Genomic DNA, 27,146 nt, shown 5'->3' on the forward strand with positions numbered 1-27,146 from the left:
AACTGGAACATCAAATGGGGCTTAGAGCAGAGGAGACAAAATAGGTCCTGGGGGATGTTCTTTTGGATCTACCCGCATCTGCCCTGCCTGCCCCTTCTGTTCCAGATCTCGACCCCGCCTCTGCGCCCGGGGTGGGGGTGGGGTGGGGGTGGGGGTGGGGGTGGATACTCTTCACTGTTGTTGTTTCATGTGTAATAGCTTAACTGAATGTAATGTCATCGCTTAGAATAATGGTTTACTTTAATTTGGTTCAATGTAAGTGTTCGTTGTTAACAAAAACTGGCCCACATCACTATTGTTTTTGCAGGGGTGGCAAAGAAACAGTCAAATGGAGTAAAACGAAGAATGAGGACAGAGAAAGGAGGGCTCATTGGAGACCCAGCCTCTGGAAAAATGACCAAATGAAGGAAGATGTCAGTAAATATTTGCTGAACTTGCCCTGTGTGCCCATTGTAGATAAAGCCACCGAAAATAACCCTATCCAACCGGACAGAGAAGCCAAAGCATGTAGGGAAGCAGCAGCAACAATGAGAGAAAACAACGCAAACCAGAAACCAAAATACCACCTCTGCTCACCACCACCCTGCACAGGCTCTGCCCACCGCCATCCTGCAAAACGTACAGGCTCTCCTCCCAGATCCACGTGGGACTGGCTCCTTTGTACTCGAGGGACTGAGTGCACATGTCACCTCCCGGACCACTGAGGTAAGGTGTCCCCACACCAGCCCTATCCCTGACCCCATTTCATCGGTCTTCCTACCACTTAGAATGCTTCTCTGTATTTTCTTTCTTCCCTCACTAGACAGAGCGACACGAGGCTGGTCGCTTACCTGTCTCACTCACCGTTGTCGCTCCCACTGTTAGAAGCGTTTGGCACACAAGACATGCCTATTTGATGTTTATCTGCCACAAGTGAATTAAAAACAAGACAAAAAATTCCTTCCTAAAAAAAAAGGCTTTTCAGTCTCTAAACCTAGGTCAAAGTTCACAACCTGGGACGCCCTCTGTGACCAAGCGTCCCTGCCTTTGGGCTGTCCTGTAACTAGTATTTAACTGTTCTTACCTGACCAAGGTCCTCTGCAGGCATGTGTCTGCCTCTCTGTCTCCTGTGTGGACAGGTGAACAAGTGGAATTCAGCTTCAATTCAAGACTAGCAGGTTGTCACCAAGTGAGGAAGTTTCTGTGTTATAAGCCTGGGTTCTACACCAGACTGATTTCAAAACCTGGTTTTGCTGCTTGCTAGCTGTGGGAACTTTGGGGAGTTTTTTGACCTTTCTCTGACCCAATTTCCTTATCTTTAAAATGGGAATAAAAGTACTTAACATGTAGGACGCTTATGAGGAGTTAATACCTATAGACTACTTTGAACAAAGTCTAGTCCATAATGAAGATTTAAATGAAAGCCATTATTTTAAAAAAATTCTATTCTAACGAAAACTGCTCATCCAAATTATTTGGAACTGAGTAGTTGCATCTTTGGCATAAATCCGTGTGGCATAAACAGATGCAACAGAATCCGAGAGGAAATAAGCCGAGTGGGAGTGAAGACTGGAAATACAACAATCATCTCGGGAATGGCACAGATAAGGACCCCTGCCCCCAAATGAGTGGGTTCATAGGCCCCACACGGGGATTCCCCAGAGACCTGTCCCCAGGCTGAGGTTCCCAGTGACCGAGCCCACATGGAGTCCACCCACATGGGGTGACACCAGGTTCTAGACATGCTCTGCAGAGGACGGCAGGGTCTTCCTGGAGCCCAGGCAGCCGAACATCTCCTGGGAGGCGTAGGTCACGTACACGAGGCCGTCCTCGTTCTGGTAGTCCCTGTAGACCTCTGCCATGGTCACACTCATGCTGACCAGGCTCTTATTGTTCACCAGCAAGTAAAAGGCTCCTGAGGCCCCCAGGACCAGGCAGCTCCTGGGAGGGACGGGGGCCGGAAAGGGAAACTTTAACTGGGCAGGGAATGGGCTCCTGACCCAAGGCCTGACTTACCTCTGTTTGTTCACTGCAAACATGTCTACCCAAGGAGCCCACCTCCCCACTTTGGTGCGAGGTCCTCAAACTTGACAATGACCCAGGAGTGCCTGCTGAAAATGCGGATTCCTGGGCCCCACTCCAGATTTGGGTTTAGTAGATCCAGGAAGCAGCCTGGGAATCTGCAGGATTGTAAGACAGGCACACCTGACTTTGAGAAAGATTGTTCGAGAAGCACAATCCTTCCACCTGCTTCCCTTGCTGCTGCCTGGAGGCTTTCAAAGTGTCAGATACATTTCCCTGCCTCTACCGGTCACTGCTGAAACAATAATTTATATGTGTCATTACTCAACTTTTTATACAAAACTTCATCTCTTGTCCCATTTGATTTCCTAATAACAGATAAAGAAACCAAAGCACAGAAGTTAAAGTGTTGGATGGAGGGAACCAACTGTCCATCAACAGGCCAATGGATAAACCAAAGTGGTTTGTACACACAATGGAACATTAGCCTTATAAAGAAGGAAATTCTGACAAGAAATTGTTACAGCATAGATGAGCTTTAAGAACTTATGCTAAGTGAAATAAACTAGCCAGGAAAAGACACTGTATGATTCCTCTTGCATGCTGTTCCCAGGGTAGCAAAATCGGAGAAACACTGTAGACTGGTGGTGGCCAGGGGCTGGGGGGGGGGGGGGGGGGCGGGGACACAGTGGGGAGTTAGCGTTTCATGAATACAAAGTTTCCATCTGGAAAGATGAAGAAGTTCTGGAGCTCAACAGTGGTGATGGTTGTGCAACTGTGGGAATGTACTTAATGCCACCGAACTGTGCACTTAGAAATAGTTAAGATGCATTTTTATCATAATTAAAAATGAAAGAAAGGGAAGCACAGCTCTCTGCAGTATCTCTGGGGTGACAAGGGAGTTGTTGGAATCCTGCAGAAAGACTGTTCCCTTCCCTGGGGATTAAAAATGCCCTGGGACCCTCTGACGGGCTCAACATGCAAGGCCACCCCATCACTAGCTAGAAAAACTATTCACAGCACCAAAATGCTAAGCAAATAGGTCTCTGTTTGCTATGAGTTTAAAGCAAAGAATTTCCTGTGTGGTGACAAGAGAATACGGAAAGCTGGGGATTCTGACGTCATTTAAGCAGCTCTGGGGTAACATTTAGAAAGGAATTACTGCCCTAAGGTCTGAAATTCCTCCCCTCGGGTTAATGCTGTAGAGAAACAGCTCCATTTGGTTGGAGTTCATGGCTGGATGGGTCTGTTGGTAATGGTTAGCCCTGTCTACTACCCCTCGCCCAAACATTCGGGGCACAGCCAGGGCACTCCTGGGATACAGTGATGAGGGCTACATTTATGTGGTGGGTGGGAGGGGAAATAGTTTCGGATCCTGGTTACCAAAAGGTGGATAACCTGAAGACCAAACCCTGACCGCTGCGCTGCTCTCCCTCAAGGAGCAAATGGCCACTCTGCCTTCTGGGAAAGGGTAAGGCTGGGGGGAGGGGTTGTTGCAACCTCGCGCCTCAAAATTGCACCTTCACCTTCCTTCTTCCACCAGGCGGTCCTTTTGTTAAGGTTGAGGGGTCCCCAAGAGTGAACGCTGTGGTTCGGAAGATGTTCAGGGCAGGGATTTTCATCTGTTTTGTTCGGTGTTCTTCCTGCAGAGCTCGATACACAATGGGTGCTTAATATCAATATGTTTAAATGCATTAAGGTAGAGACCTAAAGTTATTGGGATGGAGAATGGGGAGTGCCTGAAAATTGGAGGCACATGTATATGGAAAAAAGGGGGAAATGGGGTCAAAACTCACTTTCCAGTAAAGCCACCATTGTCCCCCAGCATCTGGAGTCTGACCGGAGTTGGGATCTAAGGCTGACTTTGGTTTTCTTTCAGTTGCCCCCACTTTCCACTGGACCAACCTAACCCTTAGCAGGTCAGAGGAGAATGCGGAGTGTTCTAAAAGGGCTCATAAAAAAAATCATAATAAACACTGTGAAGAAACTGTCAGCATCAGCCAAAACCTTTGGGAGGTGGTTTCCAGTACAGGGAGACTCACACCAGCCATATTTACTGAGCCCCAGTCAGCTACTTTTAGTTTTCATGTCATTTTTTTTATTGAGGCCAGCTGGCAGGTGACAACTTCCATCGCTTAAGCTTTATTTTTAAAGCCAGCAACACTTGTCTGACTTCGCTCTTCCTTGTTCTGAGTGGGAGGAAGCTGGATATGGGGAAGGTCTGGCTCCTCTGCTCAGTGACTCCAGCAGGTGGGCAGACCATTGCTCTACCAAAAATTCCTCAGAGGCAAAATGCCGTCATTGGACATTTAAAACACCTGACACTGGAGCGTTCTTTGGACTCGTTTCCAAAGTTCCTTTGGAAGATTCTCAGAGAAATTTGAAGCCAGAAATTAGAACACAGTACCAGCAAAATTTTGAAAAATAAATGAGAAAACAGCTCTTCTGTCAAATTGAGAGACCCCACTTTCTTTAGAGTTGTAAGGTCCTTGCAACCTTTTAATGACTGGTTATCCGGGGCGCCTGGGTGGCTTGGTGGGGTAAGCGTCCGACTTCAGCTCAGGTCATGATCTCACGGTCCGTGAATTCGAGCCCCGCGTTGGGCTCTGGGCTGACAGCTCAGAGCCTGGAGCCTGTTTCCGATTCTGTGTCTCCCTCTCTCTGCCCCTCCCCTGTTCATGCTCTGTCTCTCTCTGTCTCAAAAATAAATAAACGTTAATGACTGGTTATCCATGAGACCATCCTTTTTATTTTTTATTTTTTTCTTAAAAATTTTTTTTGAAATGTTTATTTAGTTTTGAGAGACAGAGAGAGAGGCAGAGAGAGAGAGCGTGTGTGAGCGGGGGAGAGGCAGAGAGACAGGGAGACACAGAATCTGACGCAGGCTCCAGGCTCTGAGCTGTCAGCACAGAGCCTGACGCAGGGCTTGAACTCGTGAACTGAGAGATCATGAGCTAAGCCAAAGTTGGACACTCAACTGACTGAGCCACTCAGGCACCCCAAGACCATCCTTTTCAAAGGCACAATTGAAGGGAAAGGGGCCAAGCAGGACTACTTCCCTGCCTCCCTCTGCTAGATCCTATTGTTCTAAGAATCCTGGGCATACACAGCACACGTGCCAATGTGCTCTCTGTCACCTCCCAGATGACACTGAGGAAGAGGGTCATGGTCAGTGCCTGCAGGACCAGGAACTGAGTCTTGTCCAGCGGGGGCAGGAACCTCTCCCTGGGGTAGTGCTCCACTACTACTCTGTTAAGAGTCTCTGCGTGAATCTCTTTGGAAGCAAGTGTCCAAGAATGTGCTCAGTTCTCTGTGTCTTAGGAACTTGGAACAGAGAGAAGGTCATTGGGTGAGTTTTGGTTTTTCAAAGAACAGGATATTGCAGGCACCACTCAGGAAGCACAATGGAGTCTTACCAGGATCTTGCTGGGGAACTTCGCCTGAATTCTAGCGACTTCCTCTCTTCTGGTTGCTGTGAACATGTAAGTTCAAATTAATACATCGGCATGTAATAGAAGTCTGTATCTCCTTTCCTCCCTGTCTCAAGGGCCAGAACCCAGACAGCTGCTCTGAGAACTTTACCTAAACTCTTCCTCTGCTTGAAGGGTCTGAGGCTTTGGGTTTTCTGTGGAGTCTGCGTTTTGCTTAACAGCTGTGTCTGTGTCTGACTTAAAAAAAAAAAAAAAAAAATCCCACAACCAGGACCTAATTCATTCCTCCAGCTGCTTCCAAACCACCTGCAGGAGCCTAAAGGAAGCCCTTAGGTAGGGCTGTGTCACATCAGGCGTCTCCAACCCGCCTTCCCCTGCCTCTCCCTGGGCAGGAGGAGGTCAGTCCTGAGGAAGGACCTGGAACAGCCCCCTGCTTGCTGGTCTGAGAAGGCCGCTTTGCTCACAACCGGTAAGGAATTTGTTTTTGTTGAAGAAATTAAGATTTACAATGTAGTGCATTGGTCCTCACATTAATGCTTACCTATGGGCCTAAGCTTAGGACCCCTGGGTAGAAACAGCTTAGTGAGGACACTGAATACAGTTATGGAGCAAGTTGAAGATCGATTTCACCTTACCCCGAAATACACTGCTATTGTTCACGTAAGAAATAGATACTCCAGAAAGGTTGAGTGATATGCCCAGATAAAAAGAGGTGAAATGGGATAAAACCCAGGTATGTATGAAAGTAGCATTTTACTCTGCAGTTTTCCAACACATTTTGTCATATTTATGCAGTTCTAGGAATGTGGGTAGGACAGTTATGCTCATGCGCAAGGTCTTGTATTTAGAAAGTGATAGAACTGGGATCCACAGAAATGAACTCACTGACCTAAGATACAGTAGACAGGCAGATCCGTTCTCCTTTCTGTGCTACGATGTTCCACCCCACTGTGCTTGTCTTATGCACCAGTGTGGCTTTAGTGACTGCTTCCCCTTCAGGAACACAGTATTGCTACTGAGGTCAGCTGTCTCCTCACCTCACATCCCTCTGTCTTATTCAGACCTATCCCTGTCCTGAGAATAAACAGGACCCTTTGCATCTCCTCTATAGCGAATGGAGACACCGTGATCTTCAGAGGGTGTCCCTGGCACCATTCCATGCAGAGATACCTGACATTTGAAGAGTCTTCTGTCAAATGATAATGATGTAGAGGAAAGTGACCAAACATTCTCCAGGTTGTTGAGGGACAGAAGGAAAGGTAGTATTTTATATAATTTTTTAAAACCTCTTTATTTATTTTAATTTTGCCTTTCTTCCTGCCTAGAAGGCTGGGACAATGATTGCTGAGCTCACCCTGAGTCTTTGAGTCCACAGAGAGGAAAGGGAATGTGGACTTAGTAGGTAGAGCGTTTCTCAGTGGTTTCAATACAAGGGCTCCTTCTCCATGGACAACATCATTCCCTGCCTGTCTCGGCCCAGTGGGGGAAGTCAGGGCAGAGACTTGAGGTACCAGAGTCCAGTTCCAGGCTCTGGCATATCTTCCACAGAGACACAACTGCCTTGGGACCTCTTTCTCATTCTTATCTTAGCCTCATGTCTCTTTCTTCCCTGTCTCCATGCATATCATTCAACCAATCCCTTGAGCTGTGGGCTTTCAAATTGTTTCTTAATGTTCAAGAAGAAAGAATTCTATATATTCCATATCAACTTCACAAGATTTCTTTCCACGGTTATCTATATTTTACTTGGAAAAAAGGATCATTACTGACATTTAATGACTTTGTAGTTAGAACCGGCTGTGCAATAAAAAATACACGCCACATCCATTAGTGAAACATAACAAAAGCTTGATTCTTCCCACATCACAGCGCACCTCACGTGGGAGGCTTTCCTGTTTGGCTCTCTTCCAGAAGAAATTCAGGTGCACATGTGACTTTACATTTGCAATTGTGTCTTCTCAAAATCCTTTGCTTACACATGTTCAGAGGAGAAAACTAATTTGCTTTTTCTAAGCAAATTCTTTTTTCCCCTCTCCTCTTCTTTCTTTCTTTCTTTCTTTCTTTCTTTCTTTCTTTCTCTTTCTCTCTTCTTTCTTTCTCTCTCTCTCTTTCTTTCTTCTTTCTTTCTTTCTTTCTCTCTCTCTTCTTTCTTTCTCTCTCTCTCTTTCTCTCTTCTTTCTTTCTTTCTTTCTTTCTTTCTTTTTCTCTCTTCTTTCTCTCTCTCTTTCTTCTTTCTTTCTTTCTTTCTTTCTTTCTTTCTTTCTTTCTTTCTTCTCTTTCTTGTTAAATTGATTTCTTGATTGATTTATACAATAGCTTGTTCCTAACTGATTTGGAACTTGTGGGTCACCTAAGAATGTGAATACTAGGAGGCAGGGATCATCAGGGGCCATCATGAGGCTGGCTACCATAGGAGATATTTTCTATGAGCTCCTGTTTCCTCTTCTATAATAATGGAAATAATTATTTTAACTCCACAGCAACATACTTTTATTCATTCATTTACCCACTCAGAAAAAAAAAAAATCCTTAGATACCTACCCTGTCACAGGCACTGTGGTAAGTGCTAAGGAAAGCAGTCATTACAGTTACATAGTTACTGTCTTTCCATCTTCATTGAGCTTACAGCTTACTGAGGAGTAGACAATAATAACAAATACACAAATAAAAGTAAGATCTCAAGTGAGGACAATTACCTGGGGGTTGCCAGTGGGCATTCTGAGTGGAACTATATTTCAGTGACTAATTCTTGGCCTACCCGTCCCTTCCCTTTCCTACCCACTCACACCCAATAACTGCTCACTGGAACTCCCCAGAGTTCCAGTCCAAACTCCAGTTAAGACCTTAGCAGTCTGAGCCCCTTCCTGAATTTCCAACCCCCGTCTTGCTCCCCTGGTGCAAGCCCCCTGATCTGGCTCATCTGGTCTCTTTTGTGCTAACACTCTGTGCATCTCCTTCTCTAAGCTTTGCTCACACAAAGTCCCTGTGCAGAATGCACTCCCCACCCCACTGCCTCTTATCTATCTCCTCACATACATCCCATTCAAGCTCCGTCAGGTTGTAAATCCTAAAAAGTCCCAAAGAGGGGCCTATCCTTTACCCTAGAAATATTTGCTGTAGGTACAAGTCATTTTACATTGTCAGACATATTTATATTTAGCTTCTCTTGTGTACATGAAATACGAATAACTCTGGCTCATTTCCAGCAAATATTTCCTTAACATTGCAGAGGATACAGAGATAACTAAGACACAGCTCTGACCCACACTGGGATGACCACACTTGGTCACTCCTTTCTTGTCTTTGTCCTCTGCATCAACAAGGCCATTTGTTGCTTGGGTCTAATCCAGTCTAGGACAAAAATACACTTGTAAAATGCCCTAACAGGCATGGCATCCAGGATGATTTACATCAGGGAATGGAGTAAATCTAATGCTTCCAAGGAAGACTGCCAAGTGCCTTTCCCTTTTAGTCCCTTTTCTATAAATTGACTTCATATATTTGTGGCTAGTAAAATTTTAAAAATATTCCTACTTTGGTTAATAAATTCACTTTAAAATCTTACTTACTATGAAATCTTGTGAGGCTCTTCACTTTTTTTCAAAATGCAGTACTGAAATATTTGCATTTTTTTGAAAATGTTTGAATACTGAAAAAAAAAATCTAAAAGTCATTAATTGAGAGACAATTAAGTAAACCATGACGTGTTAGGGAGAACAATTAAAAACAAGTTAATCTATGTATATTAACAGGAAAAGATATTCAAGTCACATGTAGATTTTAAAAAGTTAGCTGCAGAAATCGTGTTTTAAAAAATCACATAAAATAAAACTTCATAATTTTCCATCAACCTGATAATAGGGGGAGGGGATTAGGATTGGGGTACTAATCAAGAGACTTGAAGCTGGTGTGTAATGCTAGAATTTTTGTAAGTGAGACTATATTTGTGCTCTATTTGTATAATTAAAAGAAATAAAAATAAAGCATTGTACAAGAGGATTTTTAAAATAGACTTACAGGTGCTTGTACTCGCTCTTCAGATATCAAGCAATGTGGAGGGGCTGCCCTCTTGTGGATTTTGTGGAACAGTCTTTAAATGGTTACTCAGAAATCAATTCACTGTGTTTTATTCACCAAATCTTGGAGTTGTAAACTACTGAGTTACATGGCAACCCCTCATGTTTGTCCCACGAGAAAAAAGACAACACAGCTTCTGTGGTTAACCCAAAGTCACTTATTTTAGTGACTTATTTATTAGTCACTAACAAAGTCACTTATTTTAGGCAGATAGATTACTATCTGGAATTCTTCAATGATTCTTCTGCCTCCCCTAAATCATAAGTCAACAAGTGTTAAACACCAAAATGTGTTTTGAAAGACACGAGGTGCGGTATAATGTTCAGCACTTGGTAGCTAGACATCAATAAGAGGAATGAGGAACCCTGGCCCTTTTGCCAGGATCTTGCTGGGAGTTGAGAAACAAAGGAGAATAATGCTTTTATTATGTAGTGGATTGCAAAATCTAATATAACTGACACATTTAATAATAGCATTTAATAATAGGGTAACCTCAAGGCTGTACCTCGTCAATAAACAAGCACCAAATAAGGAACAGCCGCCTACTGCTGGGAAGGGGCAAGGGTGTGGAGAGAGACCCCTTCTGGGCCACAGGTGCATGAGGAAGGCTGACGCTGAGGGTACTGCAGGAACACTGATGAAAACAATACAACCCTGGCACCAGAGCCCCACCCAACCACAGGCAACGCTAGAGGAACATGAAGGCAGTGGTGCCCTTACGATGATTGTAGTAACAACAAATCCAACCCCATTAAACTCCTGACTAGCTTTCCCAATGCCCTGCTCTGATGAATAGAAGAGGCAGGCCCACTCCTGGGCATAGACATTATTTCAGTCACTATAGTTCTATATCGGCATAGATGGCATTCAATCAAAAACAATGACACAAACACAAAAATAAATAGGGCAAAAGAAACTGTCAAACACACAAGATACAGAACCAGACTCAGAGATGAGCCAGATGTTGGAAATATCAGACAGATAATTTATAATAACTATGGTGACTGTGTTCTAGCAGGAAAAGTAGGTAATAGGCATGAACAGATGGGGGACACTATAAGAGTAAAATAGAGAGGCGCCTGGGTGGCTCAGTCAGTTGAGCATCTGACTTCAGCTCAGGTCATAAGCTCACTTTCGTGGGTTCGAGCCCTGCGTTGGGCTTTGTGCTGACAGCTCAGAGCCTGCTTCAGATTCTGTGTTTCCCTCTTCTCTCTGCCCTTCCTCTGCTCACACTCTGTCTCTCTCTTAAAAATAAAGACTAAACACACTTAAACAGTAAAATAGAAACGCTAGAAATAAAAACCAAAAACACAGCAATAAAGAGCCAAGTAAAGAACTGGTAAACTTGAAAATGGATCTGTAGAAATGACCTAAACTGAAAACAGAAAACAGAGTAGAAGGTAGATATAACAGCATTAAGAGTATGGGACAATTTTGAAAGTGTGACACAGTATAACCGAGATCCCAGCAGCAAAAGTGAGAATGGGAGGCTAAGCAGAGAGATGGGACTGGGGATCACACTGTCAGCTTATCTCTCATCATTCCTTCTTGCCAACAGCAACACCCCACCTGTCCCTCCACTATGCTCTTGGTCTTTAAAGTTCAGCAGCTGTCTGGTGCTGACTGTCCAGAGTAAACTTCAAGTCGTTGGGAAGTGAGGATAGCTGCTGGATTTTGTGTACGAGGGACAAGACCTGCGATGTCTAAGTGCTGCATTTCATCTATTCTAAGGTGCACATTGTAACATTTTTGAAAATAGTGTGTCTTAAAGTTGGTGGTGTCAGTATCACAGATTTTCTTCTTTCAATAGTAAAAATAAAATAATGGTGCCCCTTTGCAATCAATTACATCTTCAATATGACGAATTACTATTTAAAAAATATCATAAAACAGAAAACTACACAAAAGAGCTAAATAGCTTAAGTTATTATAAAACTGCCAGCCACTCCCAGAATCCCCTCCGTGTGCTTTTTCCTAACATCAATGCCCTCCTCCTCCCTGGAGTAACCACTCGCCTGAATTTTAGTTATCACTGCCTTGTATCTTTATTGCTTTATCAACAGTGTGCATCCCTAAACAGTCTATTTCAGTTTTTATCCAGCTTTCAAAAAAATATGGACTTCCCCTCCTTATCCCTTAGCTCGCCTGTTGAAAATCCCAGCGTATTAAATCTGTGGCTTCCCATTCTGGACTGTGCTAACTGCACATTTAAGATACAGTTCCACACGTTCCTCTGTCCTCCTTGTTCCTACATTTTGGCAGCTGCACCTAGAGGCATGATCAGACTCCCCTCCCATCCCTTGGCAAGACTGTAAGAGGATGCTGAGTTCTTTCACTAAGAGGTATGATGTGTCCAGCTGTCTCTTGGGGTTTTAACTGCAGCTGACGCTCAACGTGTAAATCCATTAATCCACCAGGGGCTGCAAAATGGTGATTATGATCTCACTTCTTTTTCATTATTGGAACACTAAAAAGTTTTCTTTCCCTCCTTCATCTGTTTGGTTACACAGTGGTGCGGTTCAGAGGAAAGAAGAAAATGATTGATGTTTCTCCTTTATTTCCCTGTTTTCAAGATCACGAGTTGGATACCCTATCACTCTGAAGGTGATCATTTGTCTTTAATCTGTTTCTGATGCATTTCAGTAAGTTGCAATTATTACCCTTTTTTCAAGATCAACTTTAACCATATTTGGGCTTCTTCAAGTTGGCTCCTGTCTTAGCTTCGGTTAATAAGATATTCCAGGGCTTTCTTATATATTTTCTGCCAGGTAATCCCCCCCCCCCCCATAGATGTTCTGGTTTCCTTTGATAAAAAATAGTATTTTAAGACTTAAAGTTGAGTGGGGCACCTGGGTGGCCCAGTGGGTTAAGCATCCGACTCTTGATTTCGGTTCAGGTTATGATCCGTTTGTGAGATTGAATTGTTCATCAGGCTCTGTGCTGACAGCAAGGAGCTTGCTTGGGATTCTCTCTCTCTCTCTCTCTCTCTCTCTCTCTCTCTCTCTCTCTCTCTCTCTCCCTCTTTCTCTTTGTCCCTGCCCACTCACACACTCTCTATCCCCAAATAGACATAATAAATAAATAAATAAATAAACAAACAAATAAATAGGGGCACCTGGGTGGCTCAGTCAGTTGGGTATCTGACTTCAGCTCAGGTCATGGGTCCTGTAGTCCATGAATTCAAGCCCTGCATCGGGATCTGTGCTGACAGCTCAGAGCCTGAAGCCTGTTTCAGATTCTGTCTCCCTCTCTCTCTGCCCCTCCCCCACTCACCCTCTGTCTCTGAGAAATGAATAAACCTTAAAAAAAAATTTTAAAAAAAGAAAAAAAAATTTGTTTAAAATAAACATTAAAAACTTTTTAAAGACTTGTTAAACATAAACATTAAAAAAAATAAAGACTTGTCTAAAAAAAAAAAAGCCTGTAAGCTGAGCAATGCTTATTAGTACTAGATGAATTTTTCCTAGGTCTCTTCAGCATGTATACATGCAGCATATATGCATATAACAAGTGTATACATACACACATATTTAAGTTTCTATCACTACTTCCAACTCAAATTTATAACTATAGGGATTAAAGGGGCGCTTGGGTGGCTCAGTCAGTTGGGTGCCTGACCAGCCCAGGTCATGATCTTATGGTTCATGGGTTTGAGCCCCACGTCAGGCTGTGCTGACAGCTCAGAGCCTGGAGCCTGCTTTGAATTCTGTGTCTCCCTCTCTCTCTGCCCCTTCCCTACTCACACTCTCTCTCTCAAAAATAAACAAACATTGAATTTATTTTTTTAAATATCCCATAAATGTCCACATTATACACCCAACAGTCTAAACTAACAACACTATCAGATACCATGAGCTAAGCCAAATGTTTCTGCATCTGCTTTCCTCTTTTTTAGTTTTACTATCATCTGGACATGAAGCCGTTGCACATCACACTGTCTTGCTTGTAACTCCAATTAAAATACAAAATTTTTTTAAATGTTTTATTTTTGAGAGAGCATGAGTGGCGGTGGGGGGGGGGGGGGGAGGACGGGGAGGGGAGGTAGCAAGAAAGAGGGAGACACAGAATCTGAAGCAGCCTCCAGGCTGAGCTGTCAGCACAGAGCCGGATGTGGTGCTCCAACCCACTAACTGGAAGATCATGACCAGAGCTGAAGTCGGATGCTTAACCAACTGAGACAATTAGGGGCCCCTTAACTCCAATTTCTATATATACAGGCTGCTATATTAAATGCCCACTAGTTTTTATGATGCTATTTCTCTAGTTATTTTGGTTTTGTAAAGGAGCTCATTTTCTGATAGGTTCTTTAGGAATAACTTAAGGGAATACTATTCCCCAAATTCTTGCCTGGAGTATGTTCAAAATGTTACTTCATTTTCTTCAAGTAAAAAGTAATTGTGGAAAAATCTGTTTTTGCTTACCCCAAGGATTTCTTTTTAAGTAACTTTGTTACTTAGGTCTTGGTGTTGCATGTTTTGGATCAATAATCTTGGGTATGAGAGTGCCCTTTAAAAAGTTTCAAATTTTTTTATTAGGAGAGTTTTCTGAAATTACATTTTTTTCTATTGTATTGTATTTCTATTGTATTGTATACAGACTATTACCTGTATATTGCACCTTCTGTCCCTATCTTCAATATTTGTTGCTTCCTAATCTTTGTCTTTTTTTTTTTCTTTCCATTTTGTCCAGATTTTTACTTCCCATCTTGTAAGTATCTGTTATCTTGTATTACTTCTGGTTTAGTTTTCACTTCTGAAATGTCCATTTCTAATGCTTTTCTGGGTTTACCTTAAATTTTTCCAATTCTAAATTTCCTTCATATCTATATTCCTTTTTCTTAATTTTTACATTTTTCAAACGGACTGTTTTTCATCTGCTCTGTGGACTTTTTTGGGTAGATTTTCAATATCTATAAAGATGTTATTCTGCTCTTTTTAAATTATCATAAGAGATGGATCCAAAAGCTTTCTCGTGGTTTCAAGTAAAATTAGTTTTCTTTGAGAAGGAAGCACAGTTCATGGGAGCTTCTTGAACATCAAATGTTTCTAAGTGTTCAAAAACAGGTATTCTGTGGAGATTTCTTGGTCACCCTTTGCTCCTCCCACTATTTCAACCATCTCTCTCTCCTTTGCTTCTGTTGTTTGTCCTGCTCGATTTTGGGCTTCCTCTCACCAGTTTTCTTCCATGGGGGACCCTGTCCCAGAAGGAGCCTTGGCCAAGTTGGCAGCTAAGTTGCAACAGTTCACGTGGACCAGTCAGCATTAGTTCCTTCAGAGGTCACGCAGGCCCTGAGCACTTACCACGGGAGTGGGAAAGGCTTTCCTGGGTCCAACATGACTTACTATGTTTTAATGGTTATTCTGAAATTCTGTTCTCAGCTCCAGTAGACTCCCTGTTGCCTTCCTGATTCTCCATCCTGTGGTCTTGCTGTTGGGAGCTTGTCTTCACCCACTTATATCTTGGGATTTAAGGAAACTCCATCACCTGTGTCGTAATGCTGTTCCTAAGTGTTTGATTTTGATATCCACTTGGTTATGTGGGGATTTGGAGGCTGATAATCCATGGCATGGCTGCCATCTCCCCACCCTCCCTATACCAGTTTTGAATGTTTTCAGCCAGCTCCATTTTCAGATTTACCTCCAGCTCCTGGTTTTGAAGGAAGCTGCATTGCCAATTGCTGAGCCCATCTGAAGTCTGCCTCTTGTTGGCTTCTACCACTGCAGAATTGATCATTTCTTTGCTAAATCACTCACCACTTATCCATCTATTTCCTTGCCTGATGTCTCTTCCTCGGTTAACCTTTATGGATTTAAACTGTTTTACTCCTTTTCTGTCATTTAAGTGGCATTTTAAATGGGCAAGGAGATAAACATTTGTAGACAATGTTTGACTCACATTCTTAATTTGTTCTATAACAGGAAACATTCATAGAGTTCAAATTTGTTTTTGTTTTTTTTCCAGATTGTTGGTTTTTAAAAATTTTTATGGTGTTTCTTACAACTTTTTTTTTTTTCCATTCTGACTCTTTATCCAAGAGTCCTCTATCACATCTTATTTAAAAATTAAAATAATTTGGATCTCTTTCCTTTACCCTCTGTATCTCAGGTAAACCCTCTGCCCCCTGCCAGATTTTTCCTTCCTTCAGCTATTCACCTGCATGGCTGGTTTTTTCTAGGTACCTGACTGTGGGGAAATAGGTTCTACTTACATAAATGGGTTAGAAAAACAGCTTAGGGTGGAAAGCCGCCACCACTGGGCGAAAGCACCCAAGGTTAGCTAGTGACATACTGTAATGGGATCACAAGTAACTTGTTCTATCACCTGCAGGAAATTGCTTTCCATCTGGAGCCAATATACCTTGGTCACAAACTCCACTTGCCCCCTAGACCTTTTGATTCTTACACATACAAGTTAATGATTACGGTCTGATTGTTTTCTCCATGTTCACACGTATAAGGTCTTGTTTTACTCACGTTCACCACATGGGTAATACCTTATGAGCTCAATAAATATGGAGACGAAACCCCTGTTCCGGGCTCTTGTCTCTTCCTGGACATTAGCCTCTCGTATTCAATTCTGCGTCCACTCTCTTTCTGGACAAGAGAACTCCAGACTCATAGTCTGCGACACCTGACCACCCCTGTCGAGTGTACTCTTCACAGACCCTAATGCTTTAGTGTCTTACACCACACCTAAGACTCTAGTTAAGGGATTTTCAGCTCACACTTTAACCTTTCCAGCTACCCCTCCCATTCCAGAAACTTTATTTCCAATTCAACCCTGAGAGGAAATACAGTGATTCCCTCCAGGATAAAATGATTACAGAATTGTGGCTTTTCATTTACTATCCTTACATTTGACAACATGACAGAAACCTTCAGAGTAGATTTTTCTAAATTCCAGGGGCCTTGCCCCAAAACATCAAAACTTCCAAAAACTGTCAAAGATAAAATTATTTCTCTATTTTAGCTTCTTACAAAATATAAAAAGCTGAACAAAGAAATAGTTACAGTTAATATACAAAATGTACTCTATTTAAAAAATGGCATTACATCTATGCATAAATCTTTCAGTCTGGTAACTGCCTCATTCCCAAACAGCACTTCAAATTGATAGAGATTGTCTTGCAGGCAATAGCCTCCCAGCTGCCTGCATTTATTGGAATATTGCTCTCTGAACACGCATGCATTCAGATTTGTTAAATATATCCTCTTCTGCTTCTGGAGTTAGTTGGATGTTGTCTTTGACTGGCGACAGGGGATCTGGCTTCTTACAAGAAGGAAGCTTTTCAAAATCTCTGTAAAATACAAGAAAATGAATTTGGGTTTTTTAGGGTACTAGTTATTAGAGAATAGTCTACCTAGACAAAAGAGATATATGAAGACAAGACCTTCTAATTTGTCTCTGAGTATCCCAATAAAATGTGAGTTTTGCTTCTCAGTTCCCCCTTCCTGCTTCCTAAATTACCTTTTAAAGCAGGTGCAAGGCCACTACTAAATATGTACTAGCTAAGAAAGAATGATTCCAATAAAGAACCTTTAGTTCCTTTCTCCTTCTTAGCACCCTTCTCCAGTCTGGCTAAGAACCAACATAAGTGAAGCATGAATAAGGTTTAAGCCCTATCTTTTACTCCTGCCTCCTCACAACCTTTTTTTTTTTTTTTTTTTTTTTTTTTTCCTTTTTTTGGGCTGAAAATCTCTAGGTCTATAAACATCCTATTAGGAACACACTTAGGAATGCTTCTGCACCCTCAATTTCTCTTTAGTAGCAGTTCTCGAAATATAGCCCATGGTCTCCTAAAAATTCTCAAGACCGTTTCAGGGGGTTTACAAGATCAAAACTATTTCATAATAACATTTACACTTTATCTGCCTTTTCCACCGTGCTGACATGTGTTCATCCAAAAGCTGAACTGACGTAGAAGCTACTGGCAACTTAGCACGAGTCAAGACAGCGGCCCCAAACTACACGAGAGATACAAGCAGTATTTGTATTCTCCAGCTCCATGCACTTGTAGTTAAAAAAAAGCCAGTCTCACTTAAGAATGTTCTTAAAAAAGCAGTAAAAATCATTAATTTTATTAAATCTCAACCTTCAACCTCTTAGTGTGAGAAAATGGGAAACCAAGGAGGCACTTTTGTTGGTACTGAAGGATGATGATGGTTATCTCCAGGAAAAAAAGCACATGTGACACTATTAGGGTTATTCAAATTTAGGTAATCGACTAACAGTATTTGTTGCCAAGGATAAAATTCAAGCTTTCAAGAGAAAGTTAAGATTTTGGAAAACTTCCTAATTCTTAAAGACTTTGCTGATAAGATTGTGATTTCTTTATATTGTAAAATGAAATGTGTCAACATTTGGAAGATAACTCAGTAAGACAACATTTCCTAAATGACCACTTCATGCATGAATAAAAGAGGCACTTAAGGTGCAATCTGGACCAATGGATGGTAATGTAACAATATGCAAAGTTGGCTGACAAGTTTCAGACTCTACACTGCAACCTTTAAGAAACCATCACTTGTTGAATTTTGGTATCATGTCAAAGTATAAAATTTACAACTAAACAAAAAGTCTATTAAATTATATGTTTCCCAGCCAAAAATATGTATGGAGCCAGATTTTATTCCTATACTTCAACCAAAACAATCTACCATAACAGATCTAACACAGAAGCAGACATAAGAATCCAGTTCAATCCTGTTAAACCACAGTAAAGATTTGCAAAAAAACCATACTTATTTTATGTAATAATATACTATTGATTTTAATATGGGCTTGTCACTGTTAAAAATAAATATTTTAAAATGTCCATTTTAATTTCTAAGATAGTTAAGTGCTGACAGGTATAATCACGTAAACCAAAGTATTATGGGGCCCTTAGTAATTTTTAAGGGTGTAAAGGGTGCCTGGAAGCAAATGTTTGAGAACTGCTGCGATATGGTATAATCCTAGACTTTACACAATGCAAAATAAAAAAACAGTTGTCTGGCACTTGCTTATTTAAAGTGAGTCCCCTCATACCATCCATTTCATCTGATTGTGACAACATTTCTATTAGATAAGATTTAATCCCACCACCCATGTAAGTTTCCCTCCCTCTATTCTTAGCACATTTGCTTTATTGAGAAGAACAAGAGAATAATTATAAATCACAGCTACTCCAAGGCTAATTTTGTAGTCTAACAGAAGGAAGTACTATGGCTCAAAAAACATACATATACAGAAGATCAATTCTATTAAAATAGTGTCTGCCCCCTACATTAGAAATCTGGCACATTCATCATAGACACTGGATGATTCTCCCCACTTTAGATGTGATGATCTAGGGAAACAAATTGCTTTAAATCAAGAAGTGTGATGCAGCATTATTTTCCCACCCCCGTGTCTAGAACAACCCTACTCTCATCACAATCCTGAGTGACAACAGAACAAAGCTGAGACACTTAGGCCAGAAAAAGTAATCTGCTTCAACAAAAGACCCCAAAGCCAGACCAGGAACTCAGGATTTTCAGTCTGGCACCTTTTCACAAGAAGGCATAGACACTAAAATTAAATGTACTTAAAAAGAGCTAAAGAGAATAGAGAAAAATAATTCTTATAGGGTACTAGAAAACAAAACTGACTCATATGAAAATAGAAAGAAATGGGAGAAAGTAATTGAAGTTACAAAAAACAATAACTTATCCTATCTTAGAAGAAGTAACACGGCAACTCACTTTTTAAATCCAAAATTTTTCCAGAGCTCATTGATTTTTATCTGCAATCCTGGCCTGTTTTCAGCATTATGATGATTTCTCTTCTGGATGTTTGATGGCTTCTTGCTGAGCCCACTGGCTCGAGCTGGAACTAGAGGCTTGATCCTGGTCGCAGAAAGATTGTCCACAGAACTAGATTTATACAGCCCGGGAATCTGAAGAATAAATGCTCCTTTTAATACTGTTCTGTTCAGGCAACTACCTTTAATTAACTTTGAACTAGTATCTGTAGATACTAGATACTGTTCTACTAGAACAGTAGAACAGAAAAATAACTGATAAGCAATGTGTAAAAATGTTCACTTAATATATTTCGATTCTACTTAGTAATGTATCTTGGATAGTTTTCTTTTTTACATGTAGAAGTGAATTTTGTTTTGAATAAGTTGTTCAAACACATCACTAATGACATTTAGCTTTTTCTATCCAAGGGTTGATTTTTATCCTGTGGGAAACATGGAGCCATCAACATTTTGTTGTTGTTTAGGATAGTAAAGAGTGAGGAAGATAAAACAAAGCTTTCAGAATGTGCAACTACCAGAGGAGGTATGAAGAATGGAAAAGTTCACACATGAAAGATGAAATCTTGTCTTGGGGTGCTGGTGAGGGGAAAAGGGAGAGAGCAAGAAACAAGACAAAGAAAGAAAGATTAGAACTTGGATAGGTACAGATGTGTGGTGGTTTTTCTTTATCTCCTGCAGAAGGATCGAGCTGGCAGAAAGAAAAAGGATAACCCTAAGATTTTGAAACTAAATGGCAAAGAGAATAATATAACTTATGTAACAGATAGAAATGTTCTGAGAGGTTTGAGGTTAAGAAAAAAAAAGGTTTGGGGTGCCTGGGTGGCTCAGTTGGTTAAGTGTCTGACTTCGGCTCAGGCCATGATCTCACGATTTGTGAGTTCAAGTCCCGAGTCGGGTTCTGTGTTGACAGCTCAGAGCCTGGAGCCTGCTTTGTATTCTGTGTCTTCTTGCTTTGCCCCTTCCCCGCTCACACTCTGTCTCTCTCAAAAAGGAATAAATGTTTAAAAAAAAAAAAAAAAAAAGGTTTTATTTTAGATATTAAAGATGGATATTGGGGAGCAAGGGGGAAAATTCTGGGGAGTTTCACTAAAACAGGAGTGACAGACCCCTGACAACTTCTGAGAGCAAGAATAATAATAAAAAGATGGCTTAATGTCCAGACATAACTTCTTTTGCGAAACTACTTTCTACATTTCCAGTCCTGTCGCTATAAATAATTTTGGTATCTTTCCGACTTTCTACTGTGATTATGTAAACATAACACAGTGTGCCTGAGTATTTGTGAATATTTAAACAAAAATACCGTGTCATACATACGTTCCATGTTTTTTCTCTTTACTCAAAAATAAAATGGAGGTGCCTGGAAGGCTTAGTTAGTTAAAAGTCCAACTTCAGCTCAGCTCACCTCAGTTTGTGAGTTCGAGCCCCACATTAGGGTCTCTGCTACCAGCACAGAGCCTACTTTGGATCCTCTCTGGCAACCCCCTGACCCTCCCCTATTTGTTCTCTCTTTCTCTCTCAAAATAAAATAAACTTAAAACAAAAACAAACATGGATACCTTTCTGAGACAGGATGTTTGAAAAAGGCTTTTGCACTCAAAGATTTAAAAATAATCTTTTTTTAATGTTTATTTTTTTTGAGTGAGAAAGAGTGACAGAACATGAGCAAGGGAGGGGCAGAGAGAGGGAGACACAGAATCCAAAGCAGGCTCCAGGCTCTGAGTTGTCAGCACAGAGCCTGACACAGGGCTTAAACCCACAAACTATGAGATCATGACCTGAGCTTAAGTCAGACGTTTAACCAACTGAGACACCCAGGAGCCCCCCAAAATAATCTTATATTTACATATTCCACATTTATATATTTAATACATCTAGGATTTATATTTGTATAGTAGGAGATGGGGGATCTTCTTTCAAATCGATATGCAGACCATTTACTGAAATTTTTAAAAAGTGTTTATGCTATTAGAAAAATAATATGTTCACTGTGGAAAAACAGGGGAAAACAACAGAAAAAAATTCACTTATATTCCTACCACCTAAGAGCTAAAACCAGTAATGTATTTAATAATTCACCCCCTTATTTTTAGATAGGCAATTTTCAATTTTTCACTATTGTAACTAATGCAGGCTAAGTGTTCATGTACTTTTTTTTAATGTTTATTTGTTTTGAGAGAGAGAGACAGACAGCACAAGCAGGGGAGAGGCTGTGAGAGAGAGAGAGAGAGAGAGAGAGAGAGAGAGAGAGAGAGAGAGAGGGAGGGAGAGAGAGGGAGGGAGAGGGAGGGAGAGGGAGGGAGAGGGAGGGAGAGGGAGGGAGAGGGAGGGAGAGGGAGGGAGGGGGAGGGAGGGGGGAGAGAGAGGGGGGAGAGAGAGGGGGGAGAGAGACGGGGGAGAGAGAGGGGGGAGAGAGAGGGGGAAGAGAGAGGGGGGAGAGAGAGGGGGGAGAGAGAGGGGGGGAGAGAGAGGGGGGGGAGAGAGGGGGGGGGAGAGAGAGGGGGGAGAGAGAGAGAGAGAGAGAATATCCCAATCAGGCTCCATGCTGTCAATACAGAGCCCGACTTGAGGCTCAAAGTCACAAATGATGAGATCATGACCTGAGTCGAAATCAAGAGTTGGTCGCTTCACCAACGAGCCACCCAGGTGCCCCAAGTGTTCATGTACTTAAACTCTCATGATTTCCTTAGACAAGTTCTAGAATTGGAACTTGAATTATTTAAATTGGGTTGAATTATTTAAACTCATTCAAATTGCTTTCCTGAAACGGCAGAGCAATTTATACACAATTAATATGTTTATTTGTCTCGCTATAGTCTCATAAAAATGAGTACAACTAAAAATATTTTTTGAAAATCTGAGCGGTAAGAAATTATGTTTCATTATTTTAATTTGCATTATTTGATTACTAATGAGGTTGAACATGCTTTTATGTGTTAACCAACCATTTATACTTTTTCTTTTGTACTATATATGTCCCTTGTACATTTTTGAGTTAGAAATTAGCATTTTTCATATTAATGGGTAGAACACTTCATACGTAAAATATGTTTTAGCTTATGAGCTTTCCCTTTGCAGTCATGCAAATATTTATGTATCTTGATAAAAAAAATAACCTGGCTTCTCGGATATACAGTTTCTAGAAGGTCTTTTGGCAATATATATCAAAGCTCTAATTCTGGTGCCTTTAGACTAGCAATACCACTCCACGGAATTCATCCCTATGAAATAATCAAGAACGGCACGTAAATATTTATCCACAAGTTCTTGGTTGCAGTCTTGTCTGCTACCGCAAAAAATGTTTAGTTAAATGACAAACATAGAGGGTTGGCTACACTCATCCAATGGCTATTACTCAGTCATCATAAGTAAAGCTGTAGAAGCACATGAGAAAAAGAGCTTTATAGTCCAGAAGATAAGGGTTTCTTCAACAACTTTACCACCTACAATCAGGCATAAACATGGCCCTAGAAGGACTGAAAGTAAACATTTCTCCTGTAAATTAAAATATACGCATTTTCATTTTTAATTCTGTTGATATTTCTCATTTTTTGGTAATAAACATATACTGCTTCTGAAATTTAAAAAAATTAGATGTTTGTTTTACCTTGTTTTTTAGAAGTGTGACTTTTCTTGAATACTGAGATAAATGTAGCTTGGATTCCAGATTACCTTGATTCTCAAATGACTTATTATTGCAGTCAGATTCCTAGATTCCCCAATAAAAAAATAAAATAAGATTCTTACTATGGATTTTTTTATGACAACTAACCAGTATTCAACAAACTAGCAAAATGTTTTACCTCAAGTAAATTGTATAAAAGAAACGATACATTTGAATTTGAAGACTTTTTCTAACCCTTTCAGGAGCCTGTCAAAATGCTGACTCTGATTAGACAAAAGTCTCCTGATGTAGTATCATTACTTACCCAAGCTCGGCTAATAGGTTTTGTGAACTACTAGCTACAAAAAGCTGAACCAGTACAGCCAAATCTTTAATTGTGGAACACATTCAACATTAAAGAAAAAAAAAAGGCATCTGCTTTCAAGAAGTAGAGTAATATTGCGTCAAATGCAGTTTCTTTTCCCAATGCCACTGAGATCTAACCTCTGCCCTATCCCATCATATAAAGCTTTGCTTTTACACAGAAAAATCTGGATTCCCACGAAACTCAAATAAAAAAAGGACAATGAATGAAGACTTTACATTTCTGCATTTTTCAAGAGGATTTTTTTTTTTCAATTTATTTTGGGATTCTTTAGAGTATTAGATACTTAAAAAATAATCCCAAAATGAAAAATACTCCATTAACTTGACTGTAATTTTCAGAAACTCTAATATTCCTTGCTCATAGTTAACAGTAGTGGTGACTCAGGGACAAATCATTTGCTTATTTTTCTTTCTTCTTTTTTTTTTAGTTGACACGTTACATTAGTTTCAGACGTCAAATCATTTCTTAAAGGTCATGAGTAAGGTCATAAGGTTAATTCACCTCAAATAGGGTCAGTGAACTCAATACACACAGAATCTAAGATTGTTGCTTTTCACAGTGAACTACCAATGGAAGGCCCCAATACAGAAATATTTTCTTCAGAGCCACACGGTAAAAACTAATATTAAAGATGAAGCCCAATGGCACTGTGGCTTTCTGACACATTTTCTGAATCAACGAAAGATTATGTAATTTTATGTTAACTGTTAGTGTTCTAATTCTTTGAGAATTAACAATTCATTTATCCTAACAGGAGTTTACTCCATCTGGTGGCAAGAGAGGACTTAATGAATCATTTCTAGTTTAGGTGGGTAGTTGTTTTTGTGGGGAAGGAAGGGAGAAGAGGGTTCATGTGTCTATAACTGATTAATACAAAAAATGGTTAGCTAGAAGACAGAAATGTGGAAAGTTCATCAGCATGACCAGCCCACAGCCTGTGAACTGGTATGCTTCTCAGCAACACATGGCTAAAAGATTACAAAGTGAAACAGGAAGATGTCTGTTGAAAAAGGAGAAAGCACTTGCCCTGAAAGAGCTCAGCAGACCTAAGAGTAGTCTCATAAATAGATGACGTTTTCATGAAAGATGTTCAAGAGACAGCTACTGTGTTGGCACCCAAATGGGGCCAAGGGCAAATGCAGTATGCAGTACAAAATGAAAAGGATGGTGTTAAAATGGAGGATTGTAGTATTGTTGTTTTTTTTTTTAACGTTTATTTATTTTTGAGACAGAGAGGGACACAGCATGAACGGGGGAGGGTCAGAGAGAGAGGGAGACACAGAATCTGAAACAGGCTCCAGGCTCTGAGCTGTCAGCACAGAGCCGGATGCGGGGCTCGAACTCATGGACCGCGAGATCATCACCTGAGCCGAAGTCTGACGCTTAACCGACTGAGCCACCCAGGCGCCCCTATTGTATTGTTTTCAAATGTTTATTTTTGAAAGAGAGCGTGAGCGGGGGAGGATGAGGGAGAGGGGGACTGAGGATCCAAAGCGGGCTCTGCACTGACAGCAAAGAGCCTGATGTGGGGCTCAAACTCACGAACCATGTGATCACGACCTGAGCCGGAGTCAGATGCTTTAACTAAATGAGCCACCCAGGCGCCCCTAAAATGGATATTAAAAGAAACAGAAAGAGTGTTGTAGACCAGTATGGATGAACTGAGGGCAAAGCAAATGAAAGGAAGAAGAAAAGCACACGTCTCCAAGGCAGCCCAGGGGTGGCCTGGCCTAGTCTTCACACTCCAATACCGCAGGGAACAGTTTGAATTCAACATATTAACTGATTTCAGCTTTCTCTAAATGAAAACAATTTGTTCTCACATTGTAAGTTAGCTTTTTTCTTCACTTTGAGTCCAATACAACTCAAGTTTCCTTTGGAAACTTGAATAAAATATTTTCCTTTTGATAAATACAAGCTATCCTGATAGACACACTCCAAAATTGAGGATTATCAAAATTCTCTCAAGTAGTACCGCGGCTATAACTGTTCTTATAACTTGGTAATTACAGGTGGTGAAGATAAAACGAAGTATGTTATATTGGTAAATCTGAGGTAACTCAGATGTAAAGGAAGCTATTCTGTCGTCATGTCATTTTACAACCTCACGGCATCTTATGAGCAGTACATACTTGAAGCTTTAAGTCAGACTAAAAGATATTTCATAAACGGGAAAAAATGGTTAGGATGCTTTTATTAACTTAAAACAGAATGACAAAATCACATGCATTACCATTTTGTTTTGTTAGAAAGGGGAAGTTTAGCAGGACTAAGAAGGGTAAATGAAAATATATTTCTAAGTACTAAAACCTTAAGATGAACATCATCAAATTGATAAGGCCATTTACTTATAAGGTTTCAAATGTTATTTGAATCCAAAAGTATATTAAGGAATTAAATGTTAAATGTATTGTAAGTTACCATTCTGCTTACGTCTTAACTGTTCCACAGTATGTAAGTAACTCAGGAGATAGAGTTAGATTGAATGTACAAGAGTTTAAAGTATTAAACATACAGAGAAGTCCTTACAATGAATAAACTGTGAAGTTTCTACACAGTAAGACCTAGAATAAAAAATTCAGACAGCAGGGGTGCCTGGGTGGCTCGGTCAGTTAAGCCTCGGACTCACGATTTCAGCTCACATCATGATCTCACGGTTTTTCAGATTGAGCCCCACATCCAGCTCTGTGCTGACAGTGCAGGGTCTGCTTGGGACTCTCTCTCTCTGTCTCTCTCTGCCCTTCCCACACTTGCGTGCATTCTCTCTCTCAAAATAAAAAAGTAAACTTAAAAAAAAAGTTAAGACAGCCAATTATTTCTATAACGTAGGCAAAATTTCCCCAGTGATCTGATTAATACCAGATCTTCTCTTATGTATGGATTTGAAAACAAAGGCTTCATAATGTGACTTACCTCTGAGTCGGAATCCTTACTAGAAGGCTGAGACAGTTTTGACACATTTAAATTGTGTGGCGACAGTTCTGGGCTTCCTTGAGACTTTGGACACCAAGCCGCTGCCCGCACGGGAGGCGCTCCATCACCGGACTCCTCACTCTTTAACTGGGACACGGCAGACGCTTCCCTCTGGTCCGGTGCCGCAGTGAGGGGATCGGTCCTTCTCCGGAACTGCTGCAGTGCTGCGCCTGGAGAGGGGCTTGAAGTTCGTGAAAAATCTCCGAGACTTCCAGACCAGCTAAAACAATTTCTGAGTGTCCCCAGGGTGGGTGGTGAGATGGTCCTTGTGAATTTGCTGGTCTCCAAACATAGAGAGTCGTCAGCAATCATAGTTGCATTATCTGGAACCTGATCACCTGAATTACATGCTCCATCTGGACCAGCCAGCTTCTTGCCATCCTGACAGTCTGATTTATCTACACTGGTCTCTTCATCTGCGATAGAACTTTCATCTGGAACCTCATCATCTGAATTATATGCTCCATCCGGACCAGCCAGCTTCTTGCCATCCTGACAATCTGGTTCAGCTACACTGGCCTCTTCATCTGTGACAGAACTTTCATATGGAATCTCATCATCTGAATTATATGCTCCATCCGGACCAGCCAGCTTCTTGCCATCCTGACGATCTGGTTCAGCTACACTGGCCTCTTCATCTGTGACAGAACTTTCATCTGGAACCTCATCATCTGAATTATATGCTCCATCCGGACCAGCCAGCTTCTTGCCATCCTGATGATCTGGTTCAGCTACACTGGCCTCTTCATCTGTGACAGCACTTTTTTCTGGGGGCTCACCGCCTGCTTTCGCTGATACACAGTTGGCGGAATCCAGAGAACTGCAAAAAAATCTAACAAAAAAAAATAATACAAAGAATGCATAAATGTTTTAGAGTTTTCTCACAAA

At 41.0% G+C, this 27,146-nt stretch overlaps 2 protein-coding genes across 2 annotated transcripts in view; both read right to left on the reverse strand.

The window, feature by feature from the left end:
- Positions 1-1,715: 1,715 nt before the first annotated feature.
- Positions 1,716-8,149, reverse strand: LOC102970871 (microtubule-associated proteins 1A/1B light chain 3C-like). Its single transcript, XM_007077036.1, has 5 exons — positions 8,129-8,149; positions 5,584-5,665; positions 5,418-5,473; positions 5,146-5,261; positions 1,716-1,923 (listed from the first exon to the last, which is right to left on the reverse strand). The coding sequence occupies exons 1-5, from the start codon at positions 8,147-8,149 to the stop codon at positions 1,716-1,718; spliced, it is 483 nt and encodes a 160-aa protein (XP_007077098.1).
- An 8,395-nt stretch (positions 8,150-16,544) lies between these two features.
- EXO1 (exonuclease 1) overlaps positions 16,545-27,146 on the reverse strand; it is a 37,742-nt gene continuing 27,140 nt past the window's right edge. Inside the window, exons 12-15 of the mRNA XM_042976068.1 lie at positions 26,199-27,090; positions 22,901-23,002; positions 19,232-19,425; positions 16,545-16,806 (exon numbers count right to left, since the gene is read on the reverse strand). Of these exons, the coding sequence (XP_042832002.1) occupies positions 16,665-16,806; positions 19,232-19,425; positions 22,901-23,002; positions 26,199-27,090 (1,330 nt within the window). The 3' untranslated portion in view covers positions 16,545-16,664. The remainder of the gene's footprint in view (positions 16,807-19,231; positions 19,426-22,900; positions 23,003-26,198; positions 27,091-27,146) is intronic.

This window comes from Panthera tigris, chromosome F3 (assembly GCF_018350195.1).
Source record: "Panthera tigris isolate Pti1 chromosome F3, P.tigris_Pti1_mat1.1, whole genome shotgun sequence".
Classification (NCBI taxonomy): Eukaryota; Metazoa; Chordata; class Mammalia; order Carnivora; family Felidae; genus Panthera; species Panthera tigris.

Excerpts from the sequence above, each read along its gene's own strand:
- LOC102970871 (XM_007077036.1), bottom strand. The coding sequence starts at position 8,149 with ATGCCCACTGGCAACCCCCAG. Across the intron at positions 5,666-8,128 it reads TGCCCACTGGCAACCCCCAG|ACACAGACACAGCTGTTAAG; the intron begins GTAATTGTCCTC and ends TTTTTAAGTCAG. Across the intron at positions 1,924-5,145 it reads ACCCTCTTCCTCAGTGTCAT|CAGGAGCTGCCTGGTCCTGG; the intron begins CTGGGAGGTGAC and ends CCCCGTCCCTCC.